The 21,581-nt window shown below is 50.2% G+C and overlaps 1 protein-coding gene across 1 annotated transcript; it reads left to right on the top strand.

The window, feature by feature from the left end:
- The first annotated feature begins 10,034 nt into the window (after nucleotides 1–10,034).
- On the top strand, nucleotides 10,035–20,897 carry LOC136647504 (fucolectin-like). The gene is made up of 4 exons (XM_066623081.1): nucleotides 10,035–10,056; nucleotides 10,842–11,015; nucleotides 18,992–19,274; nucleotides 20,738–20,897. The coding sequence occupies exons 1-4, from the start codon at nucleotides 10,035–10,037 to the stop codon at nucleotides 20,895–20,897; spliced, it is 639 nt and encodes a 212-aa protein (XP_066479178.1).
- The last annotated feature ends 684 nt before the right edge of the window (nucleotides 20,898–21,581 follow it).

Here is a 21,581-nt window from a genome sequence, read left to right as displayed (position 1 = left end):
TGTCCTGGAGGAGTACACTTCTGTACTGCAGTGAGTCATGGACTCTTCGCTCACAACAGGAGAGGAAACTGAACGCTTTCCACATGCGCTGCCTCCGACGCATTCTCAGCATCACATGGCAGGAGAAAGTTCCAAACAACACAGTCCTGGAACGTGCTGGAATCCCTAGCATGTATGCACTGCTGAAACAGAGACGCCTGCGTTGGCTCGGTCATGTCCTGAGAATGGATGATGGCCGGATCCCAACGGATCTCCTCTATGGAGAACTCGTGCAAGGAAAGCGCCCTACAGGTAGACCACAGCTGCGATACAAGGACATCTGCAAGAGGGATCTGAAGGCCTTAGGAGTGGACCTCAACAAGTGGGAAACCTGGCCTCTGAGCGGCCCGCTTGGAGGCAGGCTGTGCAGCATGGCCTTTCCCAGTTATGAAAGAGGACACTTGGCCAACAGTCTGAGGCAAAGAAGGAAGGCCCACAGCCAGGGAGACAGACCAGGGACAGACTGCACTTGCTCCCAGTGTGGAAGGGATTGTCACTCCCGGATTGGCCTTTTCAGCCACACTAGACGCTGTTCTAGAACCACCTTTCAGAGCGCGATACCAGAGTCTTCCGAGACTGAAGGTTGCCAATAAATAAATAGGTGTCAAATGAGCTAGCTGTGCTTCTGCTGCCCTTTGGTGTGCTCCAGTTCTTCAGAAGTGGCAGAGAAGGGAGGAGCCAAAGGAGGAGGCCACAATGACAAGCCTCTTTCCAATCATTTTCCCAAAAAGATCTCCCAGACCAACCGCACAGCTATTTTGTGGGAAGGTGCATCTGTTGGTCACACTTGTGGGTTTCCACTCACACGGGCTACAATGCACAAATCATGCCAGCCCCTCTTCCCACACTGCCAACCATCCCATGGCACAGGTCCTGGGTCTGCAGAAACCCTGGCACCACCTGCCCATCCATAGAGTGGGAGTTTCTTCCTAAGGCTTTACTCTTCCCAGGACAGGAAGCACCCTTGCTCATGCATGCCCCGGGGCCCGATTCAGCACCCTGCCTCAACTGGGTTGTCTGCAGTTCTGTTCTTTTCCAAAGAAGTGGGGATAACTCCAAGGGAATCCCTCTTGGAAAAAATGGGCTCCCTCCCTTTGGGCAGACTCTAGGGAGCAAAGATCCTTGTGTGATTAAGGATGTAAAACCCAAATCCAAATAGACGTTGGTGCCAGCTTGATGCCTCCCTTCTCCCAGCAGGCATCTGTCTTGGGGACACCGTCAGGGTAACAGGATTCAGGGCCCGATCCTCTCCAACTTGCCAGCGCTGATGCAGCCCCGAGGCAAGGGAACAAACATTCTCTGACTTTGAAGAGGCCTCTGTGAGTCCCCTCACCACTGGATTCAGTGCACAAACTGTCAGCACAGCTGCATCAGCACTGGAAAGCTGGATAGGATTGGGCCCTCGGTGTCACTGCCTCCTGGTCGCTCTCTGCACCCATATAATGGGAAAAACAGAGCAGCACAAGGATGGATCCTGCCCACCGTCTCCAGGGTGAAGGGCAACTTTGTTCGGCCTCAGGGGTTCTGAACAGGAGTGGCTCTCCGTCTCGGTGTCAGGCTGATGTCAGCCCCTTTTAGGCTAATCTCAGGCTACCACCCCGTGACTGGCAGGCTCAGTTGATGTCCCCAGTTGACAATGGTAGCATGGCTGCTGTAGCTGGTCTGCACCAGCGTGGAATTGCCTGGGCTCTTGTTCCACCCAACTTTGTGCTGGACAGGCTTAGGATGCGATATCCATCCAGGCCTGGTGTAGGACTGCACAGTTGATCTTCTGGTTTAAGGTGCTTTAAATCCCCTCCTGGGGGAAAATGCAGGGTGTGGTTAAAACAAGCAAAAGGAGTCTATTGAGACCCAGTTCTGCCTTTCCGCTGGCGGGTGCAAAAAAACGAGAAAGAAGGCAACCTCCAGTTTCTCAGGAATCGAGGCGGAGATGAAATACTGAGATACAGCTGAGTGCTAATCTTTGGAGGGCGCCAGCCCTGCCCTCCCAGCTGCAAAGTCAAGACTCTGTGGTGAGCCTTGCGGCAGAGGGTAGGAGCACTTGCTTGTTGCACCTGCAGGGAGGAGGCAGAGAACTTGCTCCAAGCCTGGGAAAGCTTCCTCTTCCTGCTCACCCGCAGTGATGTGCGAGAAGTAAGTTGGAGTTCAGACAACTCAGAATTCCCTTGTCCTGCCAAACGCACTTCTGCATCAGGCAACGTGAGGGCTTTAGGGTTCGAGAGACAAGAACTCTGAGCACCCCAAACCCCCCTGGAGGTTGCGAAATCCAGTCGTTGGCACGTAACTCTGCAGGGCGTTCCAGGCCCCACCAACCTCCTCTGTCTGGTTGCAATCCTAAAGCCACGAAGGGCGCGCCTGGGGTCTGCTGCTTCCCCTTTCCTCAGTCCCTGCTCTGCCCAGTTACCACAGCTTTCCTGCCACCCTCCCTTTGACCACTCCCTGTGGTTTCTGGCCTGAAGCGGGGCTGCTGCTCAGGGCTACAGACCGCCCACCATGGTCTCTCTCCCCCCTGGTGTTCCGTGGGGCTGCCGGAGTGGAGGGTGGCACACAGCTGCTTTTTGAGGGACAAAATTCTCCCTCCACTTATAAATCTCATGGACTTAGATGGTCCACCAAATCTGAAGAGGCCTTCCAAAACTGGACCAAAATGAGCGAAGTCACGGATCTTAATTCAAAGTTATCTGAGATCCGGTCGCCTCCTCTGGCCGTTGCACTCTATGAGTTGCTCAATCAGTCACTGGTCCAGTCATTGAAATCGCCTCAGGTTCTGACTACACGCTCTCATCCCCCTCCTTGGTTGATGCTGAGTGTTGGGCCGCCAAGAAATACATCAGGCAATTTTTCCACCTTGTAACCCGTGATCCCTCTCCAGAAATGCTTAAAGCATTTTTCCTATTAAAAAATACATGTGGCAGTTTCTTTGATTATAAGGAACATGTATTTGCCCCCCAAAATTGGAAATCTCTTTACGATGCGATTCACTCCAACAATCATAAGCGTTTCTGGTCTTTGGTTTCACGTACTTACTCTCAACCAAGTCATATATCCCCTTTTTTTATTTCTCCTTCCACGTGGACTACTTATTACTCTAAAGTTTTTTCTGCTTTGAATTCAGATTTTTCATGCCCCTGATTTACCGGAATGGTCACCTGTCTCGCCCTCCGAAATCATGCAGCTTATTAGCTCCTTGAAATCTGGGAAAGCCCCTGGCCCGGATGGAATTCCAACAGAGTTTCTTACCAACAATCCTTCATGGTGGTCCACTCCTTTGACTAATTTATTCACAATCATCAATAAATCTGGTTTAATCCCAGCTACTTGGCAAGCTTCTATAATAGTCCCAATCTTTAAAAAAGGAGACCCGGCTTCCCCTAATAACTATAGGCCAATTAGTCTCCTTTCATTTATTGGGAAGTTGTACTCTAGGTATCTTCTAAATAAACTCACATCCTGGGCTGATTCAATAGGTCTCCCGGGTAGGCAACAAATAGGTTTCCGACCAGGAGCCTCTACAATGGATCATATATTCACTCTTTCTTTTCTAGCTAGCAAGTATTCTGAGCACCATGGCACTAAACTATACTCTGCTTTTATTGATCTTAGAGGTGCCTTTGATTCTATAGCTAGAAACATTCTGTGGAGGAAACTGATTAAATGGGGGATTGACCCCCGTCTCCTCTTTTTGATCCAACAATTGCACTCTTCCAACGCCTGCCGCATTCAATTGGATTGTTCAGGTGCTATGTCTGATAGCATACTGGTGAATAAGGGTGTTCGACAGGGATGCATTCTGGCTCCTTTTTTGTTTAATCTTTATCTTGCCGATCTCCCCTCTTTTCTCCCTACCGTAGGAACTTCTGTCCCCTCTTTAAATGGTACCCCTATCTCGATCCTTTTATATGCAGATGATGCTGTTTTATTATCCATTACCAAGCTGGGTCTTCGTAGACTGCTGATCTCTTTCCAGGAATACCGCCTTTCTAATCTTTTGTCTATTAACTCTGAAAAAACAAAGGTCTTAGTTTTCTCTAAATCCTGGGCATTGTCCTCCTGGAGGATCAATAATCTAATGGATTATCTAATCTAATGGATTATGATAATCTAATGGATTGTCAATCCTTCAGATAATCTAATGTCCATCTAGGGGATGGACAGAGTGGATAGGGAGCTGCTCTTTACACTCTCACATAATACCAGAACCAGGGGACATCCACTAAAATTGAGTTTTGGGCAGGTTAGGACAGACAAAAGAAAATATTTCTTTACTCAGCGTGTGGTCGGTCTGTGGAACTCCTTGCCACAGGATGTGGTGCTGGTGTCTAGCCTAGACGCCTTTAAAAGGGGATTGGACAAGTTTCTGGAGGAAAAATCCATTACGGGGTACACGCCATGAGGTGTATGCACAACCTCCTGATTTTAGAAATGGGTGATGTCAGAATGCCAGATGCAAGGGAGGGCACCAGGATGAGGTCTCTTGTTATCTGGTGTGTTCCCTGGGGCATTTGGTGGGCCTCTGTGAGATACAGGAAGCTGGACTAGGTGGGCCTATGGCCTGATCCAGGGGGGCTGTTCTTATGTTCTAATATTCCAGCAAGTTAAATCCTTCAGATATTTAGGGATCATTTTTCATTATCGACATTCCTGGCTGTACCACTGTAGATCTGCTATCTCCTCAGCTTCGTTATCTCAAAATGCGATTGCCCGATTCCATTTCTGTAAGGGCAACCAGCACATTCCTGCTGCCGTTCACGCCCTCCAAATTCAAATTCTCCCTCAATTATTATATGGAGTAGCTGTTTGGATTGAAGCAGCTAATCAGGAGATAGACAAGGCAGTCGCTAAATTTTTGAGAAGAATTCTTGGAGTTCCAAACTTAATCAGGTTGTCCACTATGATTCTGGAATTAGGTATACATCTCCCCACTACTACAGCTTGGACTTCCACTTTTAAGTTTTGGCTTAGACTCCATCTTAATATTCATCCAAATTCTATCCTCTCAGATTTATTAAAAGACCCCTTTTCATCCAATTGGTTCAAATTTATTGATGCTAAATGATCTTCTTTAGATCTTTCCCCTGAACTTTTAGCTGATATGGATCTTCAAAAAGCGCATCATCTCATTAAACTTAAACTTTGGGAGCAGGAATACGCAACGTTATTGTCCGACTTAAATCCGACTTGCTCACCCCTCTTTTTTGGTTTGTCCCCCTTTCGTATACTTGGTCTCACACTCCCAGGGTTTTGGGGTGCTCAGAGTTGCTGGTTCTGAACCCTAGAGCCCTCAAAGATCCCTGTTCGGTAGTACTGCCACCACCCTGTAAGAGCCAGTGCCTCAGTCCAGGGACACCGAGACCCTCTAGGCTTAACTATATCCCTTGAAGGCACTGAGCACTTTCTTTACTTAAAGTCTCATTCCTCAAGTTACTAGTCCACAAAGAGGATTTTTGGTAGCTTGCTGAACGGCTAGGCAGGGTTCTGAACCTTTGTTCCCAACAGACAATGAACCAACATGGTAAAAGGATTTTTACTTTATTAAGTGCATAGGGTTACAAAAAGTTACAAAAGGCAGCAAATGCTAGAGGTATAAAAACTTCTAGGAAACATATCAGCATAAAACAACAAAGCTAATCTTTGGAGGGCGCCAGCCCTGCCCTCCCAGCTGCAAAGTCAAGACTCTGTGGTGAGCCTTGCGGCAGAGGGTAGGAGCACTTGCTTGTTGCACCTGCAGGGAGGAGGCAGAGAACTTGCTCCAAGCCTGGGAAAGCTTCCTCTTCCTGCTCACCCGCAGTGATGTGCGAGAGAGTTGGAGTTCAGACAACTCGGAATTCCCTTGTCCTGCCAAACGCACTTCTGCATCAGGCAACGTGAAGCCCGACCCAGGTCCGCCATGAGCAAGCGAGCACTTAGGACTAGGAGCGCCGTTGCCCCAGTGTCATGAATATGTAGCTGTCGGGCCTTGCTTAGCATGTGGAGCCTGAACCAAACTAAGCCAGTAACGGAGAAGTGGCTCACAGTTCCCAGCTGCAAGAACGTGAGTAAACAAACACCAAGATTGCTGTCTGTCCTCTGCTGGCCAGAAAGGACAGACAACAGGAATTGCAACCCATTGGAATGTCAGCACCTCTGCAGGCAGAACAGCGCCCTGTCCAGCTGGTGAAGTGCAGCTGTGGATCTCCAGTTGGGAGGGGTAAGAACTAGGAGGACTGGCAACCAGGCCCACTCCGCGAAGGTTCTGTCCTCAGAAGTTTCTGATTGGACAGTCTAAATAAGCATGAAGTCACCTCAGCACTATGAGCATAAGAAGTATAATCATGAGTGCCCAAGGGGTGTGTGCGGTTCTTCTTGGGCAGAGTTTTTGGGTGCAACATCCTGCACTCTATGAGCTCCATTGTCCACCATGGGCACCTGGCCTCACAGGTAGGCTGGAGCTAAGAGATCGACAAGAGTAACTGACCCAGGCGAGAGATAGGGATTAACAGAGATAGCCAGCTAGCTTTGTTATTTGATTGCTGATATGTTTATGCCTCTAGCATTTGCTGCCTTAGGTACTTAATAAACTAAAATCTCTTTTACTCAGTTGCTTCGTTGTCTGTTGGGGACAAAGAGTAACTGACCCAGGTGAGAGCCGTTGGGCAAGCTACCCAGTGCTCGTTGAGGCCTAGTAACTTGAGGACTGGGGCTTTAATTGGAGAACGTGCTCAGTGCCTGCAAGGGATAGAATTAAGCCTAGGGGGTCTCAGTGCCCCTGGACCGAGGCACTGGCACGTACAGGGTGGTGGCAGTACTGCTGAACAGGGGGCCTTGAGGGCTTTAGGGTTCGAGAGCCAAGAACTCTGAGCACCCCAAACCCCCCTGGAGGTTGCGAAATCCAGTCGTTGGCACGTAACTCTGCAGGGCGTTCCAGGCCCCACCAACCTCCTCTGTCTGGTTGCAATCCTAAAGCCACGAAGGGCGCGCCTGGGGTCTGCTGCTTCCCCTTTCCTCAGTCCCCGCTCTGCCCAGTTACCACAGCTTTCCTGCCACCCTCCCTTTGACCACTCCCTGTGGTTTCTGGCCTGAAGCGGGGCTGCTGCTCAGGGCTACAGACCGCCCACCATGGTCTCTCTCCCCCCTGGTGTTCCGTGGGGCTGCCGGAGTGGTGGGTGGCACACGGGTGCTTTTTTCCCCCAACACGATGGAGCAGTGCACATGCCTGGAGACCCTCTGCACTGAGGCTGGCCTTCATCCAGCCATCAGGACACCCTGCTCATCTGGAACAGCACAAGACAGGTGGTTGAACTTTGTACGGTGTGGAAGAGGCTGTGATCTCCTGCTTGTGGCAATTGTGGCACATACTCTGTGCTTCCCTGCTGATGGAAAGTGCATTTCTGTGTCAGGCAAGGGAAACTAGTTGGGAGTGCAAAGTCAGCCCATGTCCCCTTTCCTTGTGGTGATGGCACCTGGCCTAGACAGGCCAGAAAAAGGGGACTGGACAAATTTCTGGAGGAAACGTCATGATGTGCAATGTGCAATCTCCTGATTTTAGAAGTGGGCTATTTCAGCATACCAGATGCAAGGGATGGCACCAGGATGCAAGTCTCTTGTCTTGTGTGCCTCCTGAAGGCATTTGGTGGGCCACTGTGAGACACAGGAAGCTGGACTAGATGGGCCTTTGGCATGGTCCAGCAGGGGTCTTCTTTCTTATGAGTTTAAAAATGATCCCCCGTAGGTGTCAGGATTTCTAGTTTCACCATTGCCAAGGAGGACACCACACACTTCTGCTAGTCCCAGGATCCTGAGCCGAAGTGAGTTGGGGAGACCTGCTGCACGATGCCCAAAGCTCCAGCAGCATCAAACATTCCAGAACCTTAAGTAGCAGCATTGCCCTGGTTGGCCACCTTCAGTCTCCAAAGACTATGGTATAAGCCTACAGCACCCGCTATTCCCAGGCAGTCTCCCATCCAAGTACTAACCAGGCCTGATGCTGCTTAGCTTCTGAGATCAGACACGATCAGGCATGTGCAGGGTAACGGAATGGCCCTAAAGCTTAGCTGAGCCACCTCTACTCAGAAGCAGGTCCCAAGGAGCTTTGGGAGAGCCAGTCCGTGGCATCTGGGCTAGGACAGAAGTCTTCAACAGGCTTCCAAGCAGTTTGAATTGCAAGGCTTCGACCTCGATGTCTGGGAATTGTGGTGGGCCAAAGCATGGGACTCAAGGTGGCTTACAAACAAAGTTAAAACAAATTAAAAAACATAATTTAAAAACATAAAAACAGAACGACATATCATAAAAACAGTAGTCACATTAAAAAGTAGTTGGGTGAAAGAGCATAGCGCAGCAAATTAAAAAAGGATCAGGCCTGTAACCAGATGTTTAAAAAAATATTAAAACATGTTAAAAAGGCCAGGAACGCAGAAGGCTTGTCTAAACAGAAGAGTCTTCAGGCCCCGCCAAAAAGCTTCAAGAGAGGGAGCAGTTCTTAAGTCAAGGGGAAGGGAATTCCATAGTGTTGGTGCCACTACTGAGAAGGCCCTGTTTCTTGCCGCTGCCCCACGTACCTCCCTAGGCGGCGGCACTTGTCAACAGGCCTTCTCCGGATCCCTGTCCTTTGGGCGACTGCAGTTCTCCTGGCTGCCTGACCATTCAAAGCAGGTTGAAATCTGCTGTATTACGACAAACCTCAGTCCCCCGTTCCCCCCCCCCCCAATCATTTACAGTCAGCACTGTCCCATGCTCTGGACACAGGATTTGCCTCACAAACCTTGTATCACCTTTGCAGCTTCCCTCTGAACACGCCCCAGTTTGTCAGATCAGATCAACCTCTCTCCCAGGACACAGTCCTGAAGTCCCAGACTATCATATTGATTTACAGAATGATTTCAGGCATTTCAATGCTGCCTTTGCACACAAGTTCAAGTAGGCCTGCTATGATGTGGGGTGGGGGATCAAGTTCTTTCGTATGATTGGATATGAGGTACCTTAGGGGGAACATCTAGGAATGCATTCCCACTCCTGTCAATTCATTCACAGTTAATGCCTCCGTCTCTCCCCAGCTGTGAAACCATCACAGATACCAGACCCGTCTCCATCAATAACTTGCAACTGGTGCAGAGGCAGCTATGTGACCATCAGCATTCCCGGTCAGGCAGATTATATGCAACCCTGTGAGGTGGGTGTCTCTGGGAGCCAGGTACTGGTCAGGGTTGGGGATCTCCAGTAGTGTGTTTTGGGGACCGAAATGAGTACCCAATGCTCCCCAATAAACTTCTTCCAAGTCAGCCATTTCTTGTCTCCTCCAGCTGTTCATTAAGTTCTGGGAACCACAAAGGACTGTGGTTATTGCCTCTGCCAGAGAAATGGAGAGTTGGTTGCTGAGCAAGATTAGGTGACTGGGGATCCTTAAGTCTTACATCAAGACTTGCTCATTGGAAATCCATCACAGAGCCTCCCTGGACTAAGTTTCTGGGTCTCAAATCTGCAGTGCCACAACCAGGTCCATAATCATGAAACTAAATGATCCGGTGGTTGGAATCTGATGTTCTGAATGCTTGTGGCATTAGGGCCAGACCCTGAGGCAACATTTGGAAGTTGGGCTATTTTTACCCCCAGGGGCTCAAACGGAGCCATAGAATAGATTCACAACGGAGATTGAAAGTATCCAGTGGTTCATTCAATTACATAGGATAGCAGGGCATGTATGAGTAAGGAGCAACAAAGACATGAAATAGAAGTGAGATTGACAAAGCAACCGACACAGAATCACCAAATGCAATAAACAAGGGACGATAAGGACCCTGTACAGCACAACCACACATTATGCTCCTTAACAAAAGGCTCACCTGACCTCCTCAGCCCTCTACCCGAAGCCTCGAGGCTGCTAGTTTCAGGCTGCCAAGGCACCCCCAGAAATCAGCCACAACAGACTCCAGAGAGATCCTGCTCTGAGCAGGATTGCGCTCCCAGCTCCCTCATTTAGCTAACAGTCTTTCTAAATATCTCGGGACAGATTGGCAGAGATGGAAAAAGAGCCTGCTGGAGGTAAAGAATTCAGCCATCCAAAGAGTCCAGGTCCCTGGGCTAGTGGAAGGCAGAGAAAGAAGACGAGAGCAGAGGAACAGGCAATGCAGGCCAGGTCTGGGGACATAGCTGTGGTCCGGCTGGCCAGCATTTCAAGGGGCAAGCAGAAAAGGCACACAGGCTCTTGCTGGACCTGCTGCCACCACAGCGAGGTGGAGAGAATAAGCAGGAAAGGAGGAGGGTGGGGGACGCCCTGGCCAGGCCCACTCAGCTTTGTCCTTTGACCATCAAGCACTCCTGCAACATAGAAGCAGGGGGGTCACCATGGAGGGGTGCCAGAATGGACGTCATTGTAAGCGTCACTTGTGTGCGGAAAAGGACCACTGTACGTGCCAAATCACAGAATCCCAACTACAGCCCCGGGGGGGGGGGGGTTCCTTTGGATGCACACAAAGCCTTGTAGATTTGCTGCCACCAGGAGGACAGCTGAGCTCCCCCCAATCTAGGAAAGGCTGCAGTGCCCTTTTGGGCAGCTCACACTCAGACACTGGCAATACCCACCTGCTTAATTCTTTGTCCTCAACATGAGTTAGGGGGAAGCCTGGAGATTTTACTGCGTTCCCACCATTTGGCATGTGCCAAGCGACACTGAGGCTCTCCCTCTGGGCGTTGTGCCTTCTGAGGCTATCAGTTGTGCAACTAGACCACAAACTGCCAGTGGCCAGAAATGAGCCCATCACTTGCTCTTGATTGGGCCTTTGCCCCCTCGCCTGGACTTAACACCTTTCTGATTGGTTGGCTTTCAGGGGTGAGGGAAGAGTCCCTCACAGGGGAGGGAGATAAAGCTGCCCCCAGGATAGCCGGGACTCAGGTGAAGCACAGGGGGCTCCGTGGCAGTTTCGGAGAAGACACCGTGGTTGCCGACCGGCCGACGACTCAAAGCAACCAGCACTGCTGCTTGTCCAAGAATTCAGGTCAAGGTGAGTTGGGAAGGCCCACACGTCTCCCCAGATGAAGAGATTCCCCAATTGTGTGTGTACTTCGTAATGGGTTTGAATCCAGTTTAATTGTCAAGGCTTCCCTCAAGAGTCCAGGCATGGTGATTTTGGCTATGGGCATGTGGATTCTGTGGCATCCCCAGCCCTTTGGAGAACTACGCTTCCCAGCATTCCTTGCCTAGGAACCAGCACATTACACGAGTTTGAACCCAGTTTAAATGTGTGGTGCAGGTCTGGGAAGCTCAGTCCAGTGGCTACCCTGAATCTGCCTCCTGTCATTCAGTCGCCACTTGCTTCCCATCCTGTCTCAATAGCTAAGACTGACTTTACCTTCCCCTTGTCTTCCTCAGTCCTCCTATCCAGCCTCAGCCCATCCCAGCAGCATAGCTAGAGTGGTGCAAAATGGTAAATAGTGCCGGCTCCTGAATGCAAGCGCAAGCAACCCCTCTCACTGCGCATTGCTTTTGCTGCCTGGATGACTCCAAGGGCAAGCGGGAGGGGCTGCTTGTGTTCAGGAGCCAGCACTATTTACCATTTTGCACCACTCCAGCCATGCTACCCACCTCTCCTTTATCCAGGTTCAACATATTCTGCTCCTTTAGCCTTTCCCTGTAAGACGTGCCTCCCAAATCCTTCCTTACCATCTCTGCATTTCCCTCAAATTGAATTGCTTCACAGTTTGTTTAAATCTCTCTTTTGGGGCGGGGGAGGGAGGAGGGAACTGTCGCGCCTAAGACAGTAGGTAGCACTCTCATCTCATGGTGTCATAAGACTCTGATTAGAGTGCCGCTGGCTATTTCAGGGGTGTCATAGAAACACAGAGTTGGAAGGGGGCTTCAAGGCCATTTAGTCCAGCCTCTTGCTCAAGGCAGGAAAATCTTCTCTACAGCCACTGCTGGCCCGGCCTTAGGCGAAGTGAAGCAGATTATAGCAGCAACAGATTGCAACCAGGCAGGCTGGCAGTTTTGGGGTGCATTTGCTTCCAGGGAAGTGTGCGTAGGACTGCAGCTTTGGTCTCCCAAGACATAGCAGACGTCAGCTGAAATAGTAGCCAAGAGTCTGGGTCAGCCTTCCTAAACTTCTTGGTAACCCAGCTTGTCCTCTCCAAAAGGCTTCCTCAGACCTGTTATCACCCTAATGTACTGGTAGTTCTGTCACCCCCTCCTTCCAATCTTGGCCCCAGGCAAATGAGCCAACACACCCTTTAAACAGATATGTTCATTCCCCAAATTAACCAAGTTCATTCGAAGGCTTCTGGACTGTAGGCTCTAGCATATCTTTGGATTCACCCAGCTAATCAAGAACTCACTTTAAAAAGATTTATTTAAAATCATAACATTACATAAGGAGAACAAAAGTTCCCAAAAGATAAAACATACAAGGGATAACACACAGCAATGAAAATAACAAAGGCTCTATCTATCTACAGTACAGATCTGCTAACAGAAGTTCCAGCTTTAAATTAATGCACAGCTTTAGGAAAATTCAGGCTCCAGGAGGTGAATGGCAAGAAGGAGAGAGAGAGTAAAGGTTAGTTTAGGGTGCAATCCTAACTGCAAGTGCTTTGCACTGGCCCAGGAGGGTTGCAAACATGCTGTTAAGCGTGTTAGCACTTTGTTGGGAGTCGGCTGGGCCGGTGCAGGGATGTGTGCCAGCCCAAGGAGGCTGCATCCAGCCTCTGTGCCAACTTAGGGAGGGAGGGTTGAGTTGGCTGAGCTCGGCTGACACAGGGGTCTGGGGAGGGCAGGGAGGAGGCAGGGAGGGAGGCATTCCAGGGCAGAGTAGTGGGCAGGCGGAGGGCAGTCCCAGGGCGGGCGAGAGGCGGAGCTATTATGCCGGATCCCAATCCCATTCCCTGAGCAGCCTAGAATGGCTTGAAGCCGCTCTATTCTTCTCAGACTTGTGCCACCTCCTGAGCTGATACAAGTGAGGAGACCCATTGGGGCCGTGGTGACTTACCCAGAGGTAAGGGGAAGAGTTTTCCCCTTACGTTTCCCTTAAGGGGAAGTGGCTGAGCCGCTTCTGGCCCCAGTCTTGCGCTGGATACATGCGGCCTCCTGGCCTGCCTGTTCCAGCGCAAGATGGGATTGCACTGCACATCTCATGACGCTGGTAGATATTTCACAGCTGTTTTCAGCCTTTTCTCTTCTCTTGCCTTCTCCTGGCGCCTTAGGATAAGCAAGAAAAAAGGAACAGCCTCCAGTCTCAACTCTTTAGCCACTTCTCTAAACCCTTCTCCAGTCCTGTTTCTCTCTACACCTGCTTTTAGAGATACCCTCTATCTGAATGTCAAATGCAAGGAAGAAGGTATCTTGCTGTGCACTCCCCGAGGCACTTGGTGGGCTGAGGAAGCTGAACTAGATGAGCCCTTGGCCTGATCCATAAGAACAAAGGAAGAGCCCTGCTGGATCAGGCCCAGGCCCGTCTAGTCCAGCTTCCTGCACCTCACAGCGGCCCACCAAATGCCCCAGGGAGCACACCAGATAACAAGAGACCTGCAAGGCTTCCTGGGAATTGTAGTTAAGAACATAAGAATAGCCCCACTGGATCAGGCCAGAGGCCCATCTAGTCCAGCTTCCTGCACCTCACAGCGGCCCACCAGATGTCTCAGGCAGCACACAAGACCACAAGACCCTTGCATCTCGCTACCACCTCCCTGCATCTGGCATTCTAGTTACTTTCACACCCCCCAAGGAAGACACCACTTGGGTTTAACTTGCGCTACTTTATTAAACACAGTGACCAATTTTTAATGCATGAAACCTACTGAACACCCTTCCCTCCCTCACCAATCTGTGGTAGGTGAAAAAACTGCCCTGCACGGTCAATTCGGATGACAGAAAAAAATTCCTACCCAGCCCTCATGATGAGCGACCAGCTAATCTCAGACTGTGCATACCCATCATGGCTGCAATGGAGTTTTCCCAGTTTGGAGAGATCCTTCTGGAGCTCCTCACAATCGCTTCTGGTCTTCACCACTCGGAAAAGTTTGGTGTCGCCTGCAAGCTTAGCCACCTCACTGCTCAACCCTGTCTCCAGGTCATTTATGAAGAGGTTGAAGAGCACCGGTCCCAGGACAGATCCTTGGGGCACACCGCTTTTCACCTCTCTCCATTGTGAAAATTGCTCACTGACACCCACTCTTGAACTTCTTGAACCAGCAGGGCTCTTCTTAAGACTGACTTGTATTTCCTTGTAGTATCTGTAAGTTGCTTCAGGAAGGCCTCCTCCTCACCCTCCCTTTGGCCTGGTGGTCTGCAGCAGACTCCCACCAAAATGTAGCTTTTCTTTCTTTTCCCACGAACTCTGAACCTGCTGCTCTCTGAAAGGCTACCCTCTCCTTTCGGTTGGATTTCTGTGCAGGGGTCCATGACACACAGTGCCACCCCATCACCTCCGGTCACCTCTGCTCTTTTTCACCAAGTGATGTCCTTCCAGTCCCACATGCCAATCATGAGAGTCCTCCCACCAGGTTTCAGTTAGACTATCAAGTCAAATGTACCTTCATGGGCAGACTAGAAATTCAAGCTCATCTTGTTATTTCCCACACTCTGCACATTAGTAAGTGCACAACATAAACAATGGAAATTAGGACCAGGTGTTCCTCCTGCTTCTGTAGTTTAGGGATCGATGGGCACCTCCAGAGTATTCTGCTCACATGCCGAAGTCCTCTGCCTGTTTGTTTGTTTGTTTGTATGTTTACTGATAATACTGCTGATGATATTTACATCCCATTTTTCTCCCCGCATGGGGGCCAAACCATCAGGAGAACAGAGGACAATACCACCTGGGCCCCGGGATCCTTTGCCTTCCTACCCAAAGCCTGGTGGTCGGAGATGACCTGCTCATGGCTGAGCCTGGCAGCATCATTTGTTCCCACATGAATGAGTGGGGAAGGGTGCTGGTCTGTGGGCTTGGCAGTCTTTGCGGCCTCCCTGTCAAATCCCAGAGCCTTGCACTGGGAAGGCCTCAAGTCTCGTGAGCAAGCAGACCAGGGCAGCACACATAAGAAACTAAGAACAGCTCCCCTGGATCAGGCCATAGGCCCAGGTAGTCCAGCTTCCTGTATCTCACAATGGCCCAGCAAACGCTTCAGGGAACACACAAGACAATAAGAGACCTGCATCCTGGTGCCCTTCCTTGCACCTGGCTTTCTGAGGTAACTCACTTCTGAAATCAGGAGGCTGCACATACGCATCCTGGCTTGTGACCCGTGATGGATTTTTCCTCCAGAAATTTGCCCCCCCCCCCGCACTGCCTGGTGCAATCAGCATCTCCCATTGGAACCTGCCGTCAGAGTAGCACGAGAAGGAGACTCCAAAGGCCAGTGGCACCAGGCAGTGGGAAGCCTCTCTGCCTGTCGAGGGTCATTCACTGGTAAGCAAAGATAGCTCTGGCTTCTGACTGCCTCTGCCTAGTGCCAGTTCTCGCACTGCTGGCCGTCCTTCCAAGCAGAAGGTCCTCAGTGTCTTCCCCTGTGCTGCTGCTGCTGCTACTAAGGCGGAGTCTGGCCCCCAGCTCCATCCTTTGAGTCTTCTGAAGGACACCTCTGCTCTGTTTCCTCTTCTTTCAGGATGCCCACCATCTGGACTTGGTTGCTGGCTCTGGCCTTACTGGCAGAGCAAGGGAAAGCCGGGACTTGTCGACCAGAGCTGGCAGGCATAGGTGAGAAATGGAATCAGGGGGAGATGGGGAGGCATTGTCTCCTGAGCAAGCAGAAATGCAAATGGGGTCCCTCCCAGGCAGTGGCGAACCTAGAGGGGGCAGTGGCAGACCACACCAGGTGACACCCTCAGGGGGGTCGACACCACTAGTGGCTAAAATTTTGGAAACCTTGGAATTGATGAGTATTACCATCATGTTATATATTATTTGATGAGTAATTTAATGCAGAATGCAATGGAATGCATCATTTTAAAATATCTGTATTCTATCAAGTATGGTAACAAAAAAAAAACCCAGAAAAAGAAAATACAACTGCATTTTATAACAAAAAGTGAATTTTTAAAACTCAAAACTAACCAATGAGACTGATTGTTCCAAGAGCCAATGAGAGGTTATTATGACACAGCAGGGAACCAATGAGATATTAGTATGAGTCAGCTCTCATTTCCATGGCTCAAAGCTAATACTTGAACTCCTATTCAGTTGTGTGAGTGTCATCAAGTTGGTCACTGGTTTTTTTCTGGTTACTGATTAGTTGGCTGACCTGGACTGTTGTATAGTAAAATGCATAAAGTTAATGGGGTGACCCCCTGAGTCAGGTACTGGGTGACGCCTACACTAGTGACGCCACAGGTGGGAAGTTTGGTCAGTGGCTAAGATGACTTTGACAGTCGACCCCAGAACCTGGGGGGGGGGGTTTAGTATCATGGAGAGGGGGACCTGCTGGGGGCTAATATTGGGGTGATGGTAGAAAGCTTATGTTGGAAGGAGGGTAGGGGGCAGTGGGTGGAAGGATTACTATTGGGGGAGTCATTAAGTGAAATGTGAATTCTGATGGGAATGGGGACTGGGAATAGGAGGAGGGGTAGAATAACTCTATGGAAGTCTATCAGTGGAAAATGTATAAACATGGCAGAAAAAGAAAAGGCTCTCGTGGGTTTTGCAAAGTCTTTCTGGTCACACAGAGTTCCTGCAGCTGCTGAATAGGAGGAGGAGGTGGACATTAATGTGGGGGGTGGGTGGGAAGTTTGGCTGTTGTTGGTCACCGGCTTAATGGATTCTAAACATTCATGGTGGACTATTGTTTATTGGTGGTTCTTAACCATGACAGCTGCCCCGAGCCTCCAGATGCAGGGGCAGTTGGACACCAAGTACTACATGCAGGGGACTGCACTGACTTTCATCCCCTGCTTGTAGGGAAACGTTCACTACATTTATTTTCTGGCCATTATTATTATTCATTTCATGTCATGACTATTACTGAAAAGAATTCTGTCATATGTGTGTGTGTGTGTGTCAAAAATTTACCCAGAGGAAGCCGCTGGGTCCTGAATCTTCCCCATGGCCTGCCATGTGCTCCCTGTTGGCATGGCTGCATTGGCACACTGGGAGGTAGGTAGGATTGGGCTGTAACTGAGGCTGCAATCCTGACCACACTTTCCTGAGAGTAAGCCCCATTGAACAAAATAGGACTTACTTCTGAGTAGACCTGGTTAGGATAGGCTGGGTCATCGAGTGAAACTGATTGGCAAGAGATTTCGAACTGACAGAGAATATTTACATATTTCTACAAAAGATTTCTGTCCCGCCTTTCCCCCACAATGGAGCACTGCAAGAGTATTTCAAGCATAAATTAAAATTACCAGAAAAAATACCATCCGGTAGCTCATAGACGGCAACATAGATAGACAGCGCTTAGGCCAGGGGTGTCAAATATAAGGCCCAGGGGCCAGATGTGGCCCATGGAAGCTTTTTATCTGGCTCTCAGCTGCTGAGCGGTGCTGAGGTGTTACTGCTGAAAGGGCAGCCCATGTGAAAGTTGGGCTCTTTTAGAAAATTTTAGAAAATTTTAGAAAATTTGCATATTTTCTCTTCTGTCATTTCCAGCTAATGAGTTCCTAAGTGAGAAAAAGTGCTTATTTTTGGTTATGACCTGTTTAATGACATCACTTCCTGCCTAATGACATCACTTCTGGCCCTCATCAGGCATAATGAATGCTATTTGGCCGCCGGTACGAAACACGTTTGACACCCCTGACTTAGACAGTAATAAAAACACAGACTAGCATCCCCAAAAATAACCCCCATAAAACAAAGAAACCAAAAATATAGTGGAAAAGCAAAATAAAAGAGACATTTTCAGCCGCCCTGAGAGGGCTAACAGGGAGAGCTTTGACCTCAAGGAACATGGGAAGGAGTTCCATGACTTTGGTGCCACTGCAGAGAAGGCCTCCCTGCCCCTCATTCTGACTAATAATAATAATAATAATAAAAAATAATAAACTTTATTTATATCCCGCCCTTCTCCCTAAAGGGACTAACCTGGCCTCAGTCAGGGCAGCACATATGGGGGGGTGTCCCTCAGACAACCTCAAGGGGCGAGCTCATATGGAAGAAGGTGGTCCCAGCAGTTTTGCCAGAGGGGTGCAAAACGCAAAGTCCTTCATGGCGCCCGACTGTGCCATGTAAGCAGGCCCTCCCTGCACCGCTAGAGCCAGTCAGGACAGTGAAAACAATGCAGAAGAGATTCCTCTGTGTTCTTTTTGCTGCCCCAACTGGCTCCGGGGTGAGGGGAAGGGCTGCTTACATGGCATGGTTGGGTTCTGTTGTGAAAGACTTTAGGTTCTGCTCCCCTCCAGCTATGCCACTGGGTGCTCACTCAGGTGCTCTGGTCCCAAGCCTTGAAGGGCTTGAAAAGGCAAAACCAGCTCCTTGAATTATTCCTGGAAACAAGCCAGCAAGAACTGTGGACACCATTAAGCAACGGAGAACCATTTATTCATTACTGCAATACCACTTCTCCCTTGCATATTGGGAGGGGAGGGAGGAAGAGGAGGCTGTGGGTTTCCCACCACTGCAGTCTCCCATCACCTTTCCCAGGGCCCAGTTTTCCAGTGCTGGGGCAGTTGTGCCAGTGGGGTGTGTGCCGCATCCCGTGGTGGAGGGGCAGTCACTGGGGCCTTCTTAAGGTATGGGAACATGTGTTCCCTTACCACGGGGCTGCATTGTGGCTACACCGGAGCTGGAAAGTTGGATAGCATTGCGCCCCCAGTCTCCTACACCTTTCCCCTCAACCTCCATTGAAGGGAGATGATGTCCCAGTTGCTCTGCGTGTTCTCTCCCCCTCCTGACACAGGTCTGGTGCTCCCTGGACTTGTCCAGATAAAGGGGGGGCCTCCTCTGGGAGCCTTGCAAAGAGGAGTTGTCCACTCCCCTTCTTACCTTGATACTGACCAGTGTTTCTCTTCCCCTCCCACTCTGTTCTCACTCCCTTTCCATCACTGTGGTTCCAGCAACAAACCTGGCCAGGGGTCGCCCAACATTTCAGTCCTCCAACTCTGAAAGTAGACCACCAACCAAAGCTGTGGATGGGAATTGCGATGGGAACATGGAACACGGCTCCTGCACCCACACCAACTTGGACACGGAGCCCTGGTGGTATGTGGACTTGGGCATCCGGTACGCCATCTCAGCCGTGGTAGTGAAAAACCGAGGAGACTGCTGTGGCTCAAGACTCAGGGGCGCCGAGGTCCACGTGGGAGATTCCAAGGGAAGCTCTAGCAAATCCAACCCACTGTAAGTTCCACTGCCCCTCCCCAAGTGCTGCCCCATGCTCACTGGGGCTCTAAACAGGTGTCTTTTAACCCAGAGAAAGCACCCGCAGACCACAAGGCCCAGACACACATCCCATGCCACGTTCCTTTTTCTTTCTCCCGCCTCCTTCATGTCATAACCCACACGGAGGACAACTGCAGGTTCTCCAGTGCCCTGTCTGTATCCAGTGGCTGTGGTATGAATGCTGGCTGGGACCTCTTGTCATCCAGTGAAGATGGACAAACCTGGGACATTGGCCCCAGCCTCCCCTGTCCACCCAAGACCCAGCAGAGCCACACTGGCCTGCCTTTGCTCCAGCAACTGCAACAATTCACACCCTTTGACCCCTTTGGACATTTACCAGTTCCACAACTGACACCTTTTTGCCCCTTCGCCTCTGATATACAAGGGGAGCCCATCAGGAGCTTGGAAGCCCACCAAATTACATGCTTTGAAGGGGTGGGCAGGACACCCTCAGCCAGATGGGACCCACACGCATCCCATTTTGGAAACCCCAAATTGCCCTAGTTGGGAAACCCCATTTTGAAGTCCTGGTGCATTGTGAACTCCTGTGCTTTCCTGGGAGACTGTGGGAGGGAGCTACATTCAAGCACCCCCAGAAGACCTCTGCAACTGAGCTGGTCGTCCTAAGTCTGAACGGTGCTGCTGCCTCTCAAGGGAAGCGGAAACATTTTGCACCCCCTTCCCTTTTTATGCCCTCTTCCATTTTTGGATGCCTCTGTCGTGGCTCCAGTGGGCTTGGCCATTCTGGGATATGAAGGCCTTGAGTCTCCCCAAACCCTCTGGGCTCTAGCTCGGGACATCAGCATTGGTGACACGCCAAACCGCAAGTGCAAGAAGGATCCCACTTGCTGCAGCTCCCCCCCCCCCACACACTGAATTTCTTGCAAGCCGTTTTGGTCAATCACTTGGTTCCATCTCAGTTGGTAAACAAACGGATTTTTAAAAGATTCTGTTTGAGGCGGACTCTTTAATATGAACATCTTCACATGTAATATGGAAATGTTTAATACAAACGAGCTGGCGTGCTCTGTCTTACAAAAGACTTACTTCAGAGTAAACCTTCAGAGGAATGCATGTTAAACTCATAGAATTAGTTGAGTGAGATGTTCTGAGTTGCAGCTCTCAAGCCAAACGGTTGGGAACACTCATTGTAGACTTGTTGCCACACTGGTGTTCATCTCTTAGGGATGAGGAGGAAAAGGGCTGGATCCTGCCCACCCCTTCAAGGTGTGTTCTAGCTGGAAACAGAGAGTCTGATCGCCATCAAGGGCCGTGAACAGGGATGGCAGGAGTGGGTGGTCATTCCTGCAGACAGCGCCTCTGGCTCAGAGGGACAGGTGGCAACAGACCACCAGGGAGACTGGGGGAGTGGCTCTGCTCCTGAAGACTGAGCAATGTGGTGACCCTTTCTCTCCCCACAGATGTGGGCCGATTGCAGACACCAGTGATGGCTCCCTCAGCACCATCTACTGCAACGGGCTCAAGGGCCGCTATGTCAGCATCGTCATTCTTGGTCGAGCAGACTACCTGCATGTGTGTGAGGTGGAGGTCTATGGCACCAAGCTGGAGAAAGAATGTTGAGGGCATTGGATGCTCAGCCTGGGTGCTTTTCCTAGTCGACCGTAGGCTGGAGGTGACATGAAGCCTTTGTGGTGTGCGGTGATGGAGCCAGGAAGGTGCCCAGTTTTGCTTCCCAGGATGCATTTTTTCCAGCTTGCTTCACTATCGCCTCTTAAACCTTTGCCCTCTCCCTGCTTCCATTTTGCCAAGAGAGCCCTGCTTTATTCCCTTTCCCGCTGCCAAGTTCCCATCTCTTGTAACCCCTGACAATAAACACTGTAGAGTTCACTGGTTCTTCTGCTTTGTCCAAGTCAACTCGGGAGGGAGCATTCGCCAAGGCTCTCTGGGTCCTGTTGGGGAGCTCCTAGGGAGTTAAATGCATCCAAAAACAGGCATTGTGAAGCAACTCCTGGTCAGACTATCTGAACTGGCAAAAGGTTGACCCTGTTGCCACTGCTTTGCACCTGGCCTTCTGAGGAAGCCTACTTCTAAAACCAGGAGGCTGCACATGTCCAGCATGACCTATAACCTGTGACAGAAGTTTCCTCCATAAATCTGTGCAATCCCCTTCTGAAACTCTGGAAGGGGAAAGAAGAATGCTTTTCCTGGCTCCAGGTTCTGTGGAAACTAGCCTGTGCTGGGAGTCCCTGACTACGGGGTGGGAGGTGAAATTCAGGCTCGGTTGCTACTCATGTTTACGGTTGC

The sequence above is a fragment of the Tiliqua scincoides genome, chromosome 4, assembly GCF_035046505.1.
Source record: "Tiliqua scincoides isolate rTilSci1 chromosome 4, rTilSci1.hap2, whole genome shotgun sequence".
Classification (NCBI taxonomy): Eukaryota; Metazoa; Chordata; class Lepidosauria; order Squamata; family Scincidae; genus Tiliqua; species Tiliqua scincoides.
The sequence above is the reverse complement of the archived record's forward strand: the minus strand, read 5'-3'. Positions and strand labels throughout refer to the sequence as shown.